General features: G+C 49.5%; 2 protein-coding genes across 3 annotated transcripts in view; one reads left to right on the top strand and one right to left on the bottom strand.

The window, feature by feature from the left end:
• The window catches only part of cyp27a3 (cytochrome P450 family 27 subfamily A member 3), a 69,360-nt gene extending 63,947 nt beyond the window's left edge, over nucleotides 1-5,413 (top strand). For both annotated transcript variants that reach the window (XM_068034827.1, XM_068034826.1), the window contains one exon: nucleotides 1,894-5,413. In XM_068034827.1, coding sequence (XP_067890928.1) covers nucleotides 1,894-2,010 — 117 coding nt within the window. In that variant the 3' untranslated portion in view covers nucleotides 2,011-5,413. The remainder of the gene's footprint in view (nucleotides 1-1,893) is intronic.
• A 12,847-nt stretch (nucleotides 5,414-18,260) lies between these two features.
• cyp27c1 (cytochrome P450, family 27, subfamily C, polypeptide 1) overlaps nucleotides 18,261-21,334 on the bottom strand; it is a 39,438-nt gene continuing 36,364 nt past the window's right edge. Inside the window, exon 9 of the mRNA XM_068034477.1 lies at nucleotides 18,261-18,377. Coding sequence (XP_067890578.1) covers nucleotides 18,261-18,377 — 117 coding nt within the window. The remainder of the gene's footprint in view (nucleotides 18,378-21,334) is intronic.

Genomic DNA, 21,334 nt, shown 5'->3' with positions numbered 1-21,334 from the left:
AATGAAGGGAGCTGTATGGTAGCTAAATTTGCTGATGATACAAAGATAGGTAGGAGAGTAAGTTGTGAAGAGGACCTAAGGGTTCTGCAAAGGGACTTAGATAGGTTAATTGAGTGGGCAAAAATTTGGTAGACGGAATATAATGCGTAAAAATGTGAACTTGTCCACTTTGGTAGGAAGAATAGAAAAGCTGTATATTATTTAAATGGAGAGAGATTGCAGAACTCTGAGATACAGAGGTATCTGGGTGTCCTGGTACATGAATTACAAAAAGTTAGTATGCAGGTACAGCAAGTCATTAGGAAGGCAAATAGAATGTTGTCGTTTATTGCGAGAGAAATGGAATATAAAAAGGTTTTGCTACAGTTGTACAGGGTGTTGGTGATACCACATCTGGAGTACTGTGTACAGTTTTGGTCTCCTTACTTAAGAAAGGATATAATTACATTAGACACAGTTCAGAGAAGGTTCATTCAACTGATTCCTGGGATGAAGGGGTTATCTTAGGAGGAAAGGTTTGACAGGTTAGTCTGTATCCATTGGAGTTTAGAAGAATGAGAGGTGATCTTATTGAAATGTTTAAGATATTGAGGGGACTTGACAGAGTGGATGCTGAGAGGATATTTCCCCTATGAGAGAGACTCAAACCAGGGGACACAGTTTAAAAATAAGGTGTCTACCATTTAAGATGGAGATGAGGAGAATTTTTTTTCTCTGAGGGTCGTTAGGCTGTGGAATTCTCTTGCCCAGAGAGCAGTGGGGGCAGGGTCACTGAACATTTTTGAGTTAGATAGATTCTTGATAGACAAGGGAGTCAAGTGTTACGGGGGACAGACAGGAAAGTGGAGTTGAGGATACATTCAGATCAGCCATGATCTTAACAAATGGCGGAGCAGGCTCGAGGAGCCGAATGTCCTACTCCTGTTTCTAATTCGTATGTTGCCACACTGACACTAACACTGACGCACTGACACTAACAGACACACTCTCACATACACACACACGCACACACACACACACACACACACTCCCATCGTGAGGTGGTTGGATAGCAGCCCCTCCTTCCCTAATCCAGAGACTGTGGCAATTACATCCAATCACCCTACTAGCTCCCTGGCTGAGATCGCTAACTCCTCACATACTGGGGATTGAGCCCGCAACTTTCCCAGAAGCATCAAAGTAGCTGAAAAGGTTAGGACAGAAAATCCAGAATGAGTTCAAACCCACCCTGGTAGTTTGAGAGTTTTATAAACTAATGGTGGTAGAATAAGATGAAGAGGGGAAGAGCATAAAATAAAAGGAAGACTTGCATTTATATAGTGCCTTCCTCGACCTCAGGATGTCCAAAAACCACTTTACAGCCAATGAAATACTTTTTGAAGTGTAGGCACTGTCGTAATGTGGGAAATGCAGCAGCCAATTTGCGCACAGCAAGATCCCACAAACAGCAGTATCTGTTTTTGTGACGTTGATTGAGTAATATATAATGACAAGACACGGGGAGACTCCCCTGCTCTGCTTTCATTCGTGTTCTGGGACCTTTTACATCCACCTGAGAAGGCAAATGAGGCCTCGGCTTAACATCTCATCCGAAAGACGGCACCGCTGACCTTGCAGCATTCTCTCGGTACTGCAGTGACAGTGTCAGCCTGGATTTTGTAGATATGGGAAGATTAGCTGTCTCAGAGTTGAAGAATTGTGTTCCACCATGTAGAAAAATGGGGGAGGAGGATAATACAGAGGGACAAGAACTGTGACACTGTGGCTTTGAGGGAGTAGTGTGTGGATAATGGAATAAAATATTTCTCTTTTTAATTGGGAGAGTGAACGAAGTTTCTTCAGCACCTGACTTTGGTTCTTGTTCCTGACCTCCTTTCTTTTTTTCCGTTTCAGCTAATCAAACACTTTGAAGTCAGGCCAGATCCTTCCGGAAAAGTGGTGACGGCGAAAACCAGAACGCTGCTTTGCCCTGCAGCCCCCATCAACTTGCAGTTCATCGACAGGAAGTGACCGAGTGACCATCCTCCTGACCGCACCCCCCATCCCTTTACCACTACCTGACTGTCCTTTTCCGGAGACGAGGAATCACCTTCAGCCAAAATTGGCGAAAAAACACGTCAAGGGAGGGGAGTGGAGGGGTGTGATGCATTCCCGTGAGAGATTCCTCCGCTCATTTCCCTCCCTCCGTAACTTTCCTCGAATCTCGCACCACCTCAGGAGGCTGTTCAGCCCATCCTGCCTTTCATAGCACTTCTTTCTCACAGGGTTTATGCTGAAGTCACGTAAGTTGAGTGGGAGAACCTTTTCAATAAATCACCTTCTCCCCCCTCTTCCCCACCCAACATAATGCCATCTGCATAACGTTCCTTCACGACTGCTAATTTCTGTGTGACCAATGAGAACTTTTGATGGGGTGGGGCAGGGGAGGTGGGCTCAGGAGTTTGAATTGAATTGGTCGACTTACTAGATTCCTCGCCACTTACAACATCCATACTTAATTCAGGAGTCTCTCCTATTGGCTGAAACACTGCACAACCATATGCATTAGCATCAGCTTCAAAGCTGCTGGTCATGGTGTCTTAAGTGCTCTGGGCAGAAATAACTGTGCTCACTCGCCCACCGATGACCGGTATTTACTCTCGACTCTCGGTCTGGTCGGAACAGGAGGAGGCCATTCAGCCGCTGTGAGCCAGTCCCATGTCAGAACATGGTGGCTCTGTATCTTAAATCCCATGAGATCTAAACCTTGTGTCACACACATTATAATGCAATGCCAGGCAGCCAGTACGCCAGAGCTATCTGATTTCCTGGCCTACTGTTTTCAATTGCAGGCTAACCAGGCAGAGTAGGTATTCTGCTGACAGGTAAGCACAGACTGCACATGGGTGATTGTAACAGTATTTGTAATTGGCATTGACACCCAAGGGGCTAATTGAGGCCCTTAAGTGGCCTATTAATGGCTACTTAAGGGCCACTTCCCATCATCGCTGGGATCTAACCAGTGGACAGGGGGTGATTCCACCACGCGGGGAGGGTGCCTTGTAAAATGAGGCGCACTCCCTGTGGGCTTGTGGCGGTGGGGGGGGGTGCATCCCTCCTTGAGGCGCACTCCCTGTGGGCTTGTGGCGGGGGGTGGGGGGGGGTGCATCCCTCCTCTGTGGACAATCTGTGGTCCATGGAGGACCCCTGTTGGCAAAACCTACTCCATGGATCAGCCCCCCACTTGGACCGTGCCCACTCTCCCACAACCTCCTCGACGGGGCCTTCCAGACTGGCCTCAGCGACCCCGCCTCACTTACCTGAAGTCCGGGGTACCAGCGCTGGACCTGGGTCCAAGACATCTGTAGTACCGGCAGCGGCCACCACTCCCAGTGGTGCTGCTGATACTAAACTGCCAGCCCTCTGATTGGCCAGCAGTTCTTCAAGGCGGGATCCCCGTCTTTAAAGGGATGAGGATTCCCGTGTGGGACACAGAATCATAAGATTATAGAATGGTTATGGCATAGAAGGGGGCCACTCCCCTGCCTTTCCCCTGTAGCCCTGCAAATTTTTCTGCTTAGTTAATTATCCAATACTCTTTTGAAGACTCGATTGAATCTGCCTCCACCACACTCTCAGGCAGTGCATTCCGGATCCTAACCATTTGCTGTGTAAAAGATGTCATTTATGATTTTGATAAGAGCTGTTTCGGTACTGTGGTGGGTTGGAAACCTGATTGAAGGGATTCATGCATGGAGTTCCGGGAAAGATGGGAACGGATTTGTTAGGCAACAACACATTCAGAGGCTTTGGAGAGGAAAGGGAGATCAGAGATGGGATGGTAAGGTTAAGGGTTGTTTTTTGAGGAGGGGAAGATATGGCAGATTTAAAGGAGAGGGGCAATACCTGAAGGGAGAGAACTGTTAACAATATCAGCTAAGATGGGGGCCAGGAGGGGAAGTTGGGTGATCAGCAGTTTAATGTGAATAGGATCGAGGGAGCAGGACATGGGTCTCGTGGACAAGATGAGCTCAGAGAGGGCATGAGGGGAGAGAGGAGAGAAACTAGAGAAAGATGCGAGTTCAGGGCGAGGGCAATGGGGGAGCACGAGAGGAAGTTTGGCATGGTCAACTGGTGGAAGGGAGGGATGCAGCAGAGGCAGCTGATCTTAGTGACAGAGAAGTCCAGGAGCTCCTCGCACTTATGATTGGAGGTGAGGGTGGAGGGGACAGGGGCTTGAATACACCGGAGGATCACTCCGGGGTGGGGCGGCACGGAAATGTCGAGTTTGCGTCTCAGGAGTGAGGCCTGAACGCACAACCTTTTGACGTGGAGACAAGAGTGCTAGCCACTGCCACCTCAAGAAAATAAATTCTTCTAGCGCCTTTCAGAGCCAATGACATCAGATTTTTTTTGATTCGTTCTTGGGATGTCTGTGTTGCTGGCAAGGCCAACAATTATTACCCGTCCCCAGTTGCCCTTGAGAAGGTGGTGGTGAGCTACTTTCCTGAACCACTGCAGTCCATGTGGTGTAGGTACACCCAGAGTGCTTTTTTTTGGTAGCAGTTTGCTACAACTGAGTGGTTTGCTAGGCCACGTCAGAGGGCAGTTAAGAGTCAATCACATTAGATTAGATTAGATTAGAGATACAGCACTGAAACAGGCCCTTCAGCCCACCGAGTCTGTGCCGAACATCAACCACCCATTTATACTAATCCTACACTAATCCCATATTCCTACCAAACATCCCCACCTGTCTCTATATTTCCCTACCACCTACCTATACTAGTGACAATTTATAATGGCTAATTTACCTATCAACCTGCAAGTCTTTTGGCTTGTGGGAGGAAACTGGAGCACCCGGAGAAAACCCACGCAGACACAGGGAGAACTTGCAAACTCCACACAGGCAGTACCCGGAATCGAACCCGGGTCCCTGGAGCTGTGAGGCTGCGGTGCTAACCACTGCGCCACTGTGCCGCCCACATTGCTGTGGGTCTGGAGTCACATGTAGGCCAGACCGAGTAAGGATGGCAGATTTCCTCACCTGAAGGATATTAGGGAACCAGGTGGGTTTTTATGACAACCCAGTAGTTTCAAGATCATTATTAATGAGACTAGCATTTTATTCCACATTTACTAATTACTTGAATTTAATTTCCACCAGCTGCTGTGCTGGGATTTGAACCCATGTCTCTCGGCGCATTAGTCCAGGCTTCTGCCTTATTAGTCCAGTAAAATTACCACTATGCTATCATCCCAAGCTGAGAGTATAGCCCAAAAAACATGCACTGATGGAATAATTGATGTAAAGCATTTTTGTGGAGTGGGGAAGAGAAATTATTTCAATCTAATTGCTGCATTCTAACTAATGATGGTGTTGTGCCTGCCTCAATACTTGCTTGTGGTAAAGTGCCCTCTTTGTTTTAAATAATTGTGTGTCTGTCTGTGTGTGTGTGTGCCAAAGGAAATTCAACTAATAGTTGGTTGTCATGGTTGTGCGAGTGCAGGATAAATGACACCTTTCAACAGAGCGCTTTTGTGTCTTCGCACAGCCACTGGCTCGCCATCAAAAAACATAGCACAACTTCCAGTTACCATTTAGATTCACTGGAATAGTACAGTCTTTGGCCCTGCCTTTGTCAGTCATGCTATCTGGGTATGGATTTTGCCCCAGCGACAGTGAAGGAACGGCGGCTTAGTTCCAAGTCAGGATGGTGTGTGGCTTGGAGGGGAACTTGCAGGTGCTGGTGTTTCCATGCATCTGCTGCCCTTGTCCTTCTAGGTGGTGGAGGTCGCGGGTTTGGAAGGTGCTGTCTAAGTAATAAATTGTTTAGTCATGGCGGGGGGAGGGGGAGAGGGGCTTGAATCTTTTATCACATTTTTTACATTAAATTTATACTGCCTGTAACTTTAAATTCAATGGAAGATCTTGAAACCCTTTAAAAATGGCGCCTGCGCAGTGGCACCGGACGCCATTACTGGGGACGGATCACCCGCCGCCTCCCCGTCATTGGGGGCGGGCGGTCTGCCCTGGCTATGTAAATGAGCTGCCGCGTATAATATTGCGGTGGCTCCACGGTGAAAAGCCCGCGTGTGCTGGCCGCCATCTTCGAAGCTCGCCACCAATCTAAAATTCAGCCCAGGGGAAGTTTTCATGGGGAATAAAGAAATGGCAGAGACTTTAAACAAATATTTTGTGTCTGGCTTCACAGTAGAAGTCACAAAAAACATTCTGGTAATAGTGGCGAAGTAAGGGTATAACGAGAATGAGGAACTTCAAGAAATTAGTATTAGCAAATAAACGGGACTGGAGAAATTAATGGGATTAAATAAAGTCAACAAACCCCCTGATCCTGATGGCCTGTACCCTATATCAGGATCTTTAGGCCCTGATGGGAAAGTGTGGGGGCGGTGGGGGGGGGGGGGGGCGGAGGCGCAAATGTGGAGGCGGGTGGGCACGGAATATTCCAGTCAGCCTGAAGACCTCCTCCCCCAGCACCCCCCACACCCCCAACAAGGCCTCAGGGCCGATGCCAGCTGCCGAGAGGTGAACGCCTGGAGGCAGCCTGGGGGCCAGTGCTCCAGGCAGGCTCTGAGACCCTGCCCGCCTGCTTGGCTATAGCTGCAGCCCCAGGCCGCCCTGGGGAGGGGTTCCATCTCCACAATGGTGGCTCGGCTGCTGAAGACACTTGGAAATTTAAAAGTTCAAGAAGTTGGAGAGAGGGCGTCTCAAAATGGAACCAGCGCCCGCACAGTGGCGCCGGACACTGTTGCCGGGGAACGGATCACCCACGCCCTCCCCATCATCGGGGGCGGGCGGTGTACCTCAGCCACATAAGTGAGCTGCCGCGTATAATAGCAAAATGGAGATAAAGCCTGCAGTTCTGGTGAGAGAGAGAGAGAGAGAGAGGGCACCTCAAAATGGAGCCGCCCTCTCTCTCTCTCTCTCTCTTATGTGAACTGCAGGCTTTATCTCCTTCAGTCTGAAGGGCCTCCTGTTGGCCTTCCAGCTTTGAGAGCCCACCCGCCATCCTTAATTGAACAACGAACTTGGCCTCTGGCCAATTTGGGGGAAAGCACTGCTGGGTAACAGTTCCACACAAAGTGCAGGGTTGTGACCCCCATTTGACCCCAAAGGAAAAAATCCTGCTGCTAGGATTTTAAAGAGGTTGCTACAGAGATAGTGGATGCATTGGCTTTGATCTTCCAGAATTCCCTAGGTTATAGAATGGATCCCAGGGCTTGGAAAGTAGCAAATGTAATCTTGCTATTCAAGAAAGGAGGGAGAAAGGAAACTATGGGCCAGTTAGCCTGACATCAGCTGTTGGAAAAATGCTAGAATCTCATGTTAAGGACGTGGTAACAGGGCACTTCGAAAATCATATGATAGGCAACATAGATTTATGAAAGGGAAATTATGTTTGACAAATCTGCTAAGAGTTTCTTGAGGTTGTAACAGGGTAGATAAGGGGGAAGCAGTAGATGTCACATATTCGGATTTTCAAAAAAGCATTTGAACAGATGCCACACAGAAGGCTATTAAACAAAACTAAGGCTCCTGGGATTGGGGGTAGCATGGATTGAGAATGGTTAATAGTCAGAAAACAGAGTAGGAGTAAACACATCATCTTCAGATTGGCCTCAGCTATTTACAATCTATATCAATGACTTAGATGAGGAGACTGAGTGTAATGTATCCAAGTTTTCTGATTATACAAAGTTAGGTGGGAAAGTAAGCTGTGAGGAGGAAGCAAAGAGGCTGCAAAAGGGTTTAGACAGGTTAATTGAGCGGGAAAGAACATGGCAGATGGAATATAATATGGAGAAATGTGAACATAAGGAAAATAGAAAAGCAGAATATTTTTAAATGTTTTTTTATTCATTCATGGGATGTGGGCGTCGCTGGCCAGGCCACTATTTATTGCCCATCCCTAATTGCCCTTGAGAAGGTGGTGGTGAGCTGCCTTCTTGAACCGCTGCAGTCCATGTGAGGTAGGTACACCCACAGTGCTGTTAGGAAGGGTGTTCCAGGATTTTGACCCAACGACAGTGAAGGAACGGCGATATAGTTCCAAGTCAGGATGGTGTGTGACTTGGAGGGGAACTTGCAGGTGGTGGTGTTCCCATGCATTTGCTGCCCTTGTCCTTCTAGTTGGTAGAGGTCGTGGGTTTGGAAGATGCTGTCTAAGGAGTCTTGGTGCATTGCTGCAGTGCATCTTGTAGGTGGTACACACTGCTGCCACTGTGTATCAGTAGTGGAGGGAGTGAATGTTTGTGGATGGGGTGCCAATCAAGCGGGCTGCTTTGTCCTGGATGGTGTCGAGCTTCTTGAGTGTTGTTAGAGCTGCAGCCATCCAGGCAAGTGGAGAGTATTCCATCACACTCCTGACTTGTGCCTTGTAGATAGTGGACAGGCTTTGGGGAGTCAGGAGGTGAGTTACTCGCCTCAGGATTCCTAGCCTCTGACCTGCTCTTGTAGCCATGGTATTTATATGGCTACTCCAATTCAGTTTCTGGTCAATGGTAGCCCCTAGGATGTTGATAGTGGGGGATTCAGCGATGGAAATGCCATTGAATGTCAAGGGGAGATGGTTAGATTGGCTTTTGTTGGAGATGGTCATTGCCTGGCACTTGTGTGGCGCGAATGTTACTTGCCACTTATCAGCCCAAGCCTGGATATTTTCCAGGTCTTGCTGCATTTCTACACGGACTGCTTCAGTATCTGAGGAGTCGCGAATGGTTCTGAACATTGTGCAATCATCAGCGAACATCCCCACTTCTGGCCTAATGTTTGAAGGATAAACATTGGTCTGGGCACAAGAGGGAACACCCCTGTTGTTCTTTGCAATAGCGCCAGGACATCTTTCATATCCACCTGAGAGGGCAGATGGGGTTCTTCGTTTAACATCTCATCCAAAAGACAGAACCTCCGACAGTGCAGCACTCCCTCGATACTGGCACTAGGAGTGTCAGCCTAGATTTAGTGCTCACGTTTCTGGAGGGAGGCAAGACTGCTAGCCACTGAGGCATAGCTGACACCCAAAGAAAATAAATTTATCAAAATCTATCAAAAGAAGTAATGGATTATATCCCCGCAGAGGGCTTATTTACCATGGCAACCAGAAGGCATTGAATATGCAGTTTTGTTTCTGTAGATTTGAATTAAGGCTCTGCTGCAACTTTTGTTTATGTTATGTAGATGGACTGGGTGTAATGCAGTCTGCTGTGAGGCGTTTGTGTCATTTTACTTCAAAGGTGAGCCGCATGGAAGATGGCAGGATTCCCAAGGACACATTGTGCAGCGAGCTCGCCACTGGTATCAGACCCACCGGCCGTCCATGTCTCCGCTTTAAAGACGTCTGCAAACGCGACATGAAGTCCTGTAACATTGATCACAAGTCGTGGGAGTCAGTTGCCAGCGATCGCCAGAGCTGGCAGGCAGCCATAAAGCTGGGGCTAAAGTGTGGCGAGTCGAAGAGACTTAGCAGTTGGCAGGAAAAAAGACAGAAGCGCAAGGGGAGAGCCAACTGTGTAACAGCCCCGACAACCAATTTTATCTGCAGCGCCTGGGGTAGAGTCTGTCACTCTAGAATTGGCCTTTATAGCCACTCCAGGCGCTGCTTCACAAACCACTGACCACCTCCAGGCGCTTACCCATTGTCTCTCGAGACAAGGAGGCCCAAGAAGAAGACTTCAAAGGTGCAAACAGCTCTTCTGCCATCTGGAGGTTGCTACGTTATTGCAGGTACGGATCTAACATAAAAGCAAATACTGCAGATGCCGGAAATCTGAAATACAAACAAGAAATGCTGGAAATACTCAGCAGGTGTGGCAGCATCTGTGAAGAGAGAAGCAGAGGTAATGTTTCAGACCCTTCATCAGAACTCTAACAGGTCTAACATGCTTTCCTGACCAAAATAAACACACACACCTCCTTTTATGCCATCATCTTTCATGAACTAGATCGGAAAGGATCCACAGCAGAACAGGGGGAGGCCATTCAGCCCATCCAGATAGTATCAAACGACATACTGCAGTTACAAACTAAATACACGGCGCCTCCACAGGTCACCTTGACAAGTTTTATGCTTACAGGGTCAAATAACGGCAGTCGTCCCAGTTAGCAGGGCAAGGCAGGGGTGGGGGTGGGAAAGGAGAGAAGGCAAAGAGGTGATGTCCCTTAGGGGTCAAATTGGCTCAATCACATGATTGACTGGTGGATGAGATATTAGACGAGAATGTAGGAGGTATGATCAGTAAGTTCGCTGATGACGTGAAAATTGATGGTGTTGTAAATAGTGAGGAAGAAAGCCTTAGATTACAGGACGATATAGATGGACTGTTAAGATGGTCGGAGCAGTGGCAAATGGAATTTAATCCTGAGAGGTGTGAGGTGATGCATTTTGGGAGGACTAACAAGGCAAGGGAATATACAATGGATGGTAGGACCATAGGAAGTACAAAGGGTCAGAGGGACCTTGGTGTACTTGTCCATAGATCACTGAAGGCAGCAGCACAGGTAGATAAGGTGGTTAGGAAGGCATATGGGATATAAGCCATATTAGCAGAGGCATAGAATATAAGAGCAGGGAGGTTATGATGGAGCTGTATAAAACGCTAGTTAGGCCACAGCTGGAGTACTGTGTCCAGTTCTGGTCACCACACTTTAGGAAGGATGTGATTGCACTGGAGGGTGCAGAGGAGATTCACCAGGATGTTGCCTGGGCTGGAGCATTTCTGCTATGAAGAGAGACTGGAAAGGCTAGGATTGCTTTCCTTAGAGCAGAGAAGGCTGAGGGGGAACCTGATTGAGGTATACAAAATTATGAGGGACATAGATAGGGTAGATAGGAAGAAACTTTTTCTCTTAGCGGAGGTGTCAATAACCAGGGGGCATAGATTTAAGGTAAAGGGCAGGAGGGTTAGAGGGGATTTGAGGAAAATTCTTTCACCCAGAGGGTGATTGTAATCTGGAACGCACTGCCTGAAGATCTGGTAGAGGCAGAAACCCTCACAACATTTAAGAAGTATTTAGATGAGCACTTGAAATGCCATAACATACAAGGCTACGTGCCAAGTGCTGGAAAATGGGATTAGAATTGATAGGCTTGATGGCCGGTGCAGACACGGTGGGCCAAAGGGCCTGTTTCTGTGCTGTATAACTCTATGACTCTATGAGATATTGGAACTGAATCTATTTTTGGTCATGGGCCCCGTTAATTGTTCCCCTAGTTTGAAAGGTCTGTAGTACTTCAGGGCACTAATGATGTTCGGCCAACCATCCAGCTCTTTGTGGGTCTGAATAAAGGGTCGGAGGGTAGAGGAGGAAGGAGGGTGTAGGCCCATCATTGGGAGCCAGAAATCTTCCCGCTCAGCTGCAGGTAAGCCTGCAACCTGTAAACCCCCAATGGGGAAACTGGTCTTCCTCAGACATGCGGAAGGCCATTTAGCAGAACTCTCTCTGGTTTTAGCTCCGTAATCTTCAGCAAGTTTATTTGCCAAGTCACCAGAATTGCTCTGGAGTCACCAGAAACCAAAGATTAATCTCCCAGCCATTGCTGCAAGTAAAACCCAGGAGAAAAGGAAAATAAGGACATAAAATTTGGGTTCCACGCACCCCCGCCTCCAATTTTGAACATTTTGGAGATGGGGGGGGGGGGGGGCGGACAAAAAGACTGCTTTGAGGCTGAAGGTCAGGTGATGTGACCTCCAGCAATATGGCCCAAGCACTGTGCATATTTAGGGGTTCCCAGGCTAAGGCTTAAGGCAAATGGGGTACAATCCTGAGACAGTTTACACTTGGGTTGTCCAACGTACGGCCAGAATCCAGCCCACCAAAGGTTTCCATCCGGCCCACCAATTTGCCTGTGGCTCAGCTCTGATTCACAGCTCCCATGTACATCAGGCGGAGAGCGTAGACAGGCCCTGCGCCCGATGGACAGGTGACCCCTGTCTGTGATTGGTCACTTCCTGGGACAGGGGCTGCCCAGGCAGCATTAGTGCTGATTGGCGGAATGCGGCACAGGCACCCTGGGATTGGCTGCCCCTGTTGCTTTTGCAGGATTCAGTAAATGTCCATGGGCAGGTTCCTGTCTCCACTCGCCCCAACTTAAATAATACAGGCATGGTACATATCCGTTTGTGGGAATGGCTGCTGCAGCGAGCAGGGAACTGGGAAGACTGAATGGGGAACATTGAACGGGAAGTTGGGAACATGGAGCAGGGAACAGAGAAGACATGGGATTGAAGAGAGCGAGAGGGGGAAGGGAGCAAGAGAGAATCAGAGAGGAGAGAGAGAATCATAGGCCAGAAATTTACACCCCCAAATGAGTGGGCTGGTGGCAGGAGGAGGGGGGCGGGAGGGGCATAAAATGGAGTGTAAGGCTCAAGGGGCCCTTCCTGACCCGCTTCTGCCTCCAATTTATGCAGGGCGATGGCGACAAGAAATGGCCCACCCGCCCCAGGCCAATTTACGGCCACTTAAGGACCTCCGTCCACCGCCATGGGGATTTTACGGTTGGCAGGTGAGCAGCTGAGGCCTCAGAAAAGCTGCCTGATAAAAGGAGGCGGCCTTCTGACGGCCTGGGGGGAGGGCCTCCTGATTGAGCACACTGTGCCTGATGAAGGGCTGCCCCCAAAGCTCCAAACACCCCCAACGCCCAACACACACCCCACCCCCCCACCCCGAACGGACCCTCCCTGCTTGTCTAACCGGGGCCCAACCAATTGCCCCCGGCAAAGTCCCAAAAACTTACCCGTTTTCTGGTGCTCCCCATCATCTTCATTCTTCAACTGGGTTGCAGTCCCAGCAGTGGCCACTGCTCCCAGTGGCGCTGCTAGGCCTATGAGCCGATGGCCCGCTGATTGGCCGGCAGCTCCATTAGTTGGGACTTCTTGCCTCAATGAGTGCAAATCCCACCCAAGCCCAATTAAGGGACTGGGGGACAAAAAAGCCTGGTCTGGCTCCCTAGGCCCAGTGGTAGCAGGCTCGCCATGGACCTTTTGGTCTGTGGACGGCTCCCCCAACGCCCACCATAAAATCCAGCCAATACAGTCATTTACTTACTGCACAGAGGAGGCCATTCTGCCCATTGCGTCTATACCTGCTCTCCATGGCGCTATGCAGTCAGTCCCACTCCCCAGCTCAAACTCCGTAGCCCTACAAGTCTATTTCTCTCAGCTGTCCATCCAACTTCTTTTTGAAGTCATTGATCATCTCTGCTTCCACCACCTTTGTGCACAGTGAGTTCCAGGTCATTGCCACCCGCTACGTAAAAAGGTGCTTCCTCATATTCCCCCTGCATCCTTTGCACAAAACTTTCAATGTGTCCTCTAGTCCCAGAGGGGACAGTGGCGGGGCAGTAGGGGGGGTTGGTGGTGAAGAGAGAAGGACACACACAGAGTGTGGGGTGAGGGGGGGAAACAGAGATCGAGGCCTCTCCTGACAGATGGACATCTATCCAGAATACTTTGCATCGCTACATCAAGTGTGCGGCAGAGATTAACTACTTATGCAAGCAAAAACAATGCCAGGTATGTCACTGAATCAGTTTTCAACATAGTGACGAGGAAGTAAGTCGTCACAAAAATGCACATTTGTTGTTTTTATTAGTTAGATAAATTCTTAATCCTTCAAAAGTTGCTCACCGGCCCCCCAGGCTGAGCAGAAATCGAAATGTGGCTCCCCGCCCACCCCCCACCGCTCGAAAAGGTTGGGCAATCCTGGTTTACACTCTGCGTTGGAAAACTCTCGGTTTGGACACACTATAGCACTGTGCTAGGTTTTCGCAGATCTCCAGACTTCTGGTTAACCGAAAGAAAAGGTGCTCAAAACAGGTTGAACTTAACGTGACCAAGAGATTAACCTGTGGCTTCTGCAATTCCTTCAAGGCCAGCACCAAGGAGTTGACTGCAGTGGAATATGATGGGTTAATACTACAGTTGCTTGGGAGGGAAAGCAGAGCTGTGTCGACCTGTCAAATGGTGAATTGGGGTGCACTGGGGGGGTCCCTTCTTGACAGGTGCTGATCTAACTTCTGGAGGCATCACTTTGAATTGGCGATTCAGGGAACATGTTGAGGCTGTTGCCAGTTGTTGGATCCTTGGCCCCGGGTTGAAGGGGAGTTGAAATCAGGCTAGTAGCTACAGCATTTGTCTGACAGTTTTGAAAGCTTCTTGGGGAGTTGGGTTGGCACCAGGTTATCGATTCTCCGTCTGCTAATCGGGACTTGGTGAAAGACAGCAGCTGCTCTGCAAGGCCCTGAAACGGCTGCTAGCGATTTTTTAAAAACATTGCGCTGAGCCCTCGACCACTTCCTACAAGACAGCACTCAACTTTTAAAGAGAAAAGTATCCCGCTATTGTTAAAGGCACAGCAACTAATTGCATAAACAAATTGCAGATTTGAGTGTTGCTGAAAAGAGAGACATGGGCTGCAATTTCACCCTCGGCGGACGGGAGCCGCCCACTAACTGAAAAGTCGGTGGAGAACCCACCTCCATTTGGCCTGGGGATCCGTTCCGCATTTTGCGGTCCCCAGGCCTTTAATTGGCGTGATGCAGGACTTCTACCTCATTGAGGTAGGAAGCCCGCCTAATGGAGCTGCCGGCCAATCAGCGTGCCGGCAGCTCTCTGTGCCAGCAGCGCCACCGGGAGCAGTGGCCACTGCTGGGACTGCAATCCAGCTGAAGACGGAAGATGTCGGGGAGCCCCGGAGAACCGGTAAGTTTCTGGGGCCTCGCCGGGGGCAAGCGGTCGGGCCCCGGTTAGGCAAGGGTGTTCGACTGGGGGGATGGGGGGGGGATCACGTTGGGCGTTGGGGGTGGTTGGGACATCGGGGGCAGCCCTCCGTCAGGCACAGGGTGCCTGATCAGGAGGGCCCCCCGCAGGCTGTCAGAAAGCCACCGACTTTTCACAGGTGGCTTTTCTCCAGCCTGGGCCGCCCGCCAGCCAAAGGTAAAATCCTTGTGGCGGCGGGCGGAGGCCCTTAAGTGGCCGTTTTTCGCCTCCGCCACCCTGCGTAAAGTAGCAGTGGGAGCAGGTCGGGAAGGGATTCCCGAGTCTCTCGCTCCATTTTATGCCCACCTCCGCCACCACCCCCTCCCCCCCCCCCCCCCCCCCAGCACCATCCTGTTCTTCGGGGGCGTAAAATTCCAGCCATGTTGTTGAAGCTTTTCATCTTGCACTCATCAGGACAATCCGCAAGAATACCAATGTAACAACCAATCAGCAACAACTTGCAGATTTACATTTACTGAGTGTTTTGTAGATACTCTGATATCCAACTTTTGCATAAAAGACACCGTGGCAACTGTGTATGGACCAGCCAACTCTAGATCATTGCAATGTCATTCAGACAATAACACAATAGCATTTGGATCCCAGTACAGGCGGCCCCATCCTGCCAATCAGAAGAAATCTTATTGCTGGGGTGGCGGGGAGTGGGGGGGTGTGGGGTGTGGGTGGGTTCTCTGCTCTGAGGGAGTTCAACAGTGATTTCTCTTTTTGGAAGGTAGAGATTACAGGAACTCGCAATGAATAGCAACTGGGGTCTGATATAGCAACATAAAGCAAAAGGCTAGGGATAAAGAGTATTTGCCAGGAGAGAACAGTGCATGGAGTGTGTGCTCAGGAAGCAATAATGATTTGTAGATCAAGGTTATGTGGTATCAGTGGTAATGTTACAGATCTAACTATTCTATTATCCTCCAAAGTGGGAGTGTTTGTGGATTTTGATGCTGGATCGATATCACTTTAGTGTTTCAGACAGCAAGCTAAGCCTGATGGAGCCTGTTGGCTGTTGGAATGTGCCTATCTGCTTATATGGCTTTCTGATATTAGGATGGTTTAAACTGACAGGGATGAAGTGCCAGTGATGGCATTTTCCAATGGGGGAGTCTGGAGACCAAGTTAGTTCTGAGTCTTGCTGCTGTCATCAGGTCTCCATTTACAGCTAAACGTGCTTTTATATTTGTTGCTTTTGAAGTTCTCGTGATGGCAGAGTGACGTCTGTACCTTGACTTCCTGTGTCTACATTTAAAATCTACTACTGTATCCTAGCAATAGAATCATTGATCGACTCAAGATTTTCGTTAACCCATCAGCTGACAGGATAAGGGAGACGGTTTTCGTAATGCTAACCTAGGGAGGCAATGCACTGAATTCACTCTCCTGTGGCCAGGGCTGCGGAAGGAACAGGTTTAAAAGCACGGAACTCGATTTCCTTCCTTATGGGAATTTTAATCAGCCTTAATTTGGAATGGAAGCAGGAGAAGATTAAATGGGGAAAGGGTGCGTGGAGATCACGGTCTGAGCACCTGACTCTGGGTCTGCTTTTATAACCATAGATAATCTGTGGGACTAAGTGTAGCTTCATAGGACCTGTTAGAAATTCAATAAGGCACTCATGAGGTTATAAACCAGCTGTCAATCAAACTGGTTTATGTGATTTTAAAAAAAGCAGTTCATGACGTTCGAGCGAATCTCTCGATTTTTAAAACTTTGTCTCCTGATTTAGGAGACGGGGTTCAGCATTATTGGGTATTTCAATTCAGGGACCTTCCCTTGGCCCCACCCCACACAGCTGTGAGACCACTGCAGTATCTAATCTTACATGTAGGGGAAGATATCGGGCTGGATTTTAAGAAGCCGCTGTCAATCTCGGCGGTGAGCTCAAACAACAGTGGTTTGCACGCCAAAGAGCCGCTGTGATCTCCCGCACGGCGGTTCATTTAAATAGCCAGGGTGGCTCGCACCTCCCCCCTCCCCCCCCCCCACCCTCAGTAACATGGAAGGGGGTGGGCTGTCCGTCCCCGGCAATGGCATCAGTTGCCTGTGAGCAGGCGCTGGCGTCATTTTTAAAGGGCAGCCAGCCCTGATGGACAATTTGAATTTTAAAGCAGTATTTCCCCCCCACCCCCCCACAAAATTTATACAAAACATTTGTATTGCCTCTTTCCCACGCCCCCCCCCCCAATAACAATTACATTAACTATTTGCCCTTCCCCGCCCCAAACACATACCTTTTAAATCTGGCCTTCCCCACCTCCCCCCCCCCCCCACTCCCCCAACCACAGACTGCGCAAAGTTCAAGGTTCACCCCTTCCCACCATCCCCTATACCATTACATTTACTTGACCCCAATTCCCTGCACCCCCCACCCACTCACTCACTACCTCCGGCACTGAAAATCATACCTCCTCCCTCCTTCCCACCAGTGTTACGCCAGCTTTCCCCGGATGGGGAATTGAAGGTGCGGGAGTGCTGGCCGCCGCGCTGAACATTGCGGTGAGCCCGGAGGATTTCAGGTAAGTTTATTTAAATTTATTCAAGTCATTCATCTAAATATTTAGATTCAGTTCCCGTTGCCCAGCGGCAGGGGGGCGGTGGGGGGGGTGGGGGCGCTGCTGGGCCGCCATGGAGCCTCACTGCTGCAGGGAGGATCGGCCCGACCCTGGTGGTGGGCCGCTGCCAGACCCATAGTCTGATCCCCCACCATGGAGCCTGATGTCGTGGGCTTGGTAAAATCCAGCCCACAAGTCATTTATGGCAATAGAAGGAGGGCATTCGGCCCATCGAGTCCATGCTGGCTTTCTGTGGAACAATCCAGTCAGTCCCACTCCCCCAGCGAAAGATAGCAACTTCAAAAGCATGCTCCAGCACCCAGAAGCAATGTTCCCTCTAACTGCCCTTCGCTGTGCGTGGCGCGTTTCTGGCAATGCATGGCCCCTTTAAGACTGCTGCGCGGCCGTGCATCTTAAAGGGACCGCTGCTTGTGCACGGTCGGTTTGTCCCCTGCGTGGCACATTCTTGATGGCTGTGTGGCTATACACCTGTGGAGCTTAAGAGGGAATGTTGCCCATAAGTACATTCAGGGAAGGTGGAGGGTGGGGAAGCAGAGCGGGGGGGAAACATCTGAGAGTGATGGGGGAGGGGTTGCAGTTGTGAAGTGGCAGTATGTAATCTTATAACTTCTCAAATAGTTATAAAAAACAATTCTCCACTAAGGCAATTTACCAGACGATGACCATTGGCATTGATCTAAGGTCGAAGCGGAAAACAGGAGATAAAATTGGGTTGAACAATCTCTGCTCCATATGAGCGTCTAAAATCGAGTTGAATAAAAGCCTCCATTGTCACTCCTTGTGGCCTGTCGCTGTTTTGCCCGGTTGCGTTACCTCAGCAGCCCCGTCGTTGTACGATTAAGTCAAATCCACTCGCGACACATATTGAAAACATTTTCAGTTGGCTCCCCAGGTGTCCACCTCGTGCCAGACACATTACTTCCTGTCCACAAATTTCAGGTCGATAGGCTTTCCGGGACCCAGTAGGCCGTGGGTTTTGGCGGGAACAGTTGCAGTATCGGGGGCCACCTGTATCTCAAACGCCTGCAGGAGCTGAAGAAAGCAGAGGTTAAAATGGTCAGTTCAAGTGGATACAAAGTAAATGCCCACAACAACAACTTGCATTTCCATAGCACCTTTAACACAGAAAAATTTATTTATTTAGAGATGTAGCACTGAAACTGGCCCTTCAGCCCACCGAGTCTGTGCTGACCATCAACCACCCATTTATACTAACCCTACATTACTCCCATATTCCCTACCACATCCCCATCTTCCCTCAATTCCCCTACCAATACTAGGGACAATTTACAATGGCCAATTTACCTATCAACCTGCAAGTCTTTGGCTGTGGGAGGAAACCGGAGCACCCGGAGAAAACCCATGCGGTCACAGGGAGAACTTGCAAACTCCGCACAGGCAGTACCCAGAATTGAACCCGGGTTGTTGGAGCTGTGAGTCTGCGGTGCTAACCACTGGACCACTGTGCCACCCAGGCATATGTCGAAAGGCACTTCACAGAATCGTTAATCAGACAAAATCTGGACGGAGCCACACAAGGAGCTATTAGGACTGGTGACCAAAAGCTTTGTCAAAGAGGTAAGAATTATAAGTGACTTAAAAGAAGGGAGAGGTAGAGAGGAAATTCCAGAGCTCAGGCTAGGCAGCTGAAGGCACGGCTGCTTCTTGTGGAGGGAAGGAAGTGGAGTGTGCTCAACCGGAGGAGCGCAGGGACCTCAGAGGGTTGTAAGGCTTGAAAGGGTTACATCGCTAGGGAGGGGGAGGCCATGGACAGATGTGAAAACAGGATGACAATTTTAACTTCAAAGTGATTCCTGACAATGCAGTGGCCCGCTGACGTCATCAGAGTGCGCCAAGCTGCGCACCTGCGCAGCTACATCTTGCCAAGACGAGGTGGTGTGTGCACGGGATTATGTCATCGCGCAGCGCTAACGTGATCGCGTATCCACACCTGGTCCAACTTCGCGCACTAAAGCGTCATCGGGTATCCAGTCCTCCACTCGACTGGAGGAAGCGGCTGAATGGGAGACTTTGAGGCTGGAGCTCTCCCCCCTCGGTAACTCGCTCCAGGCCTCGACACTTCCTGCCCTCAGCCGCTTGCTCTAGACCTCGCTGCTCCCCTCCAACTCCGCTGGCCGATTATTCCTCGCTTTGTGCCACCCCACTCTCCGGCCGCTCGCTCCCCTCTTCCCCGTCCCCCTCTCTAGCTGCTCGCTCTAGGCGCGTTGCTTGCCTCCTTCCTGCCACTCACTGCTACGTCACTCCTTGCATCCCTCCTTGCTTCTTCGGGTAGCGCATGGAGACTGATCAAACATGGCAGTGAGTGGCCAAGAGGAGGGAAGTGGCGTGGCCTTGAGCTAGCAGCGGTGGGGGGGGGGGGGTGGTTTGGGGGGTGGCGGGAGGTGGAGCGAGCGAGCGACTGGAGAACAGGGTGGTGCGAGCGTGGAACAATTGGCCAGGGGAGTGGGGGGGAGCAGTGAGGTCTGGGGTGAGCAGCTGAGGGGGAGAAATGGCTGGTGGGGAAGAGGGGGAGAAAGCAAGTTGCCGAGGGGGGGAGAGTGGCCAGTGGGGCAGGAGCTATTAGGTGCATTCGGCTGAAATCAGTCCTGATCAGTCATATAAACGAATCACAAACTGAATTGGCAGCACATTTTATACTGTTCCCAGTTTTCAATTGGGGTGACAATTCACTATTTTCCAATGGAAATTCAAGCATAAAATTCCTTTTGTATTTAATAGGATTACTAGAATATTAAATGGATCTGAGGATTACAGTTCGCATCCTAGAACTACATAGCATATTACTGGGCTTCCATCCAACTTAATGTAAGGTTAGCTTGCTAGAATGATCTAGCCATAAGCATTTCCTGTGATAAATTGAGCAGCGCCATCTTTAATCCTGGCAGCTGCCTGAACGTCGCAGACAACGATGTTCCAGTTGAAGAGCCTGAATTTGCACATGTGCAAGTACTGCGCCACCTAGTGGTTGCGTTGTCACAAACTCAGTCTTTTAACTTTGAGTCGTTCCCTGGCCGGGTGCCAATGTAGGTCAGTGAGCACAGGGGTGCTGGGTGAACGGGGCTTGGTGCAAGTTAGGATACACAGTAGCACAGTTTACATGGGCTCTTCCTTTTCACCACCCCTTTAGTGAGCAATGAGATAAAGGTCTGTCTTCATTCTCGCGAGGCTATTCCTCCTCATTTTGCACAGAAGCTGCACCTTTTCTTAAGATTTTAGATTTGTAGCTTTTCCTTTCTAACTCCGATCTGAACTAAAATCTCTGCCTGTTACACATTGATGATCAGCTGAATGGGCAGCACTCTTACCTTTGAGTCAGAAGGTTGTGGGTTCAAGTCCCACTCCAGGACTTGAGCAGAACAATCTAGCTGATGCTCTCAGTGTAGTACTGAGGGTCTACCGAAATGTCAGAGGTACCATCTTTTGGATGAGATGTTAAACTGAGGTCCATCTGCCCTCTCAGGCAGATGGAAAAGATCCCTTGGCACTATTTCGAAGAAGGGAAGGGGAGTTATCCCCGGTGTTCTGGCCAATACTTTTCCCTCAATCAACATCACAAACAATAGATTATCCGGTCATTAACACATTGCCTTTTTTTTGTTGGATCTTGCTGTGCGCAAATTAGCGGCTGCATTTCAGATGACACCAGTGGCTACACTTGAAAAGTACTTCATTGACTGGAAAATGCTTTGGGTCATCCTGAGGTAGTGAAAGGCACTATATAAATGCAAGTTGAACCTACAACCCATTTGACTCAGAAGGCAAGAGTGCTATCAAAAAAGCCAAGGATAACACTTGCATTCTTGAGTAGTGATTGGAATTGCTTGCTCGGCCAATTTAGAGGGTGTTAAGTGTCAAGCATGCAGCATGGAACTGACTAGATTCCATGGGGATAGTAGGTCCCCTTCCTTGAAAGATACTTGAAGATGAATTTTTATGCCCATCCAGACTCTAATGGTACTGTTGCCTGG

The sequence above is a fragment of the Heterodontus francisci genome, chromosome 7, assembly GCF_036365525.1.
Source record: "Heterodontus francisci isolate sHetFra1 chromosome 7, sHetFra1.hap1, whole genome shotgun sequence".
Taxonomy (NCBI): domain Eukaryota; kingdom Metazoa; phylum Chordata; class Chondrichthyes; order Heterodontiformes; family Heterodontidae; genus Heterodontus; species Heterodontus francisci.
The sequence above is the reverse complement of the archived record's forward strand: the minus strand, read 5'-3'. Positions and strand labels throughout refer to the sequence as shown.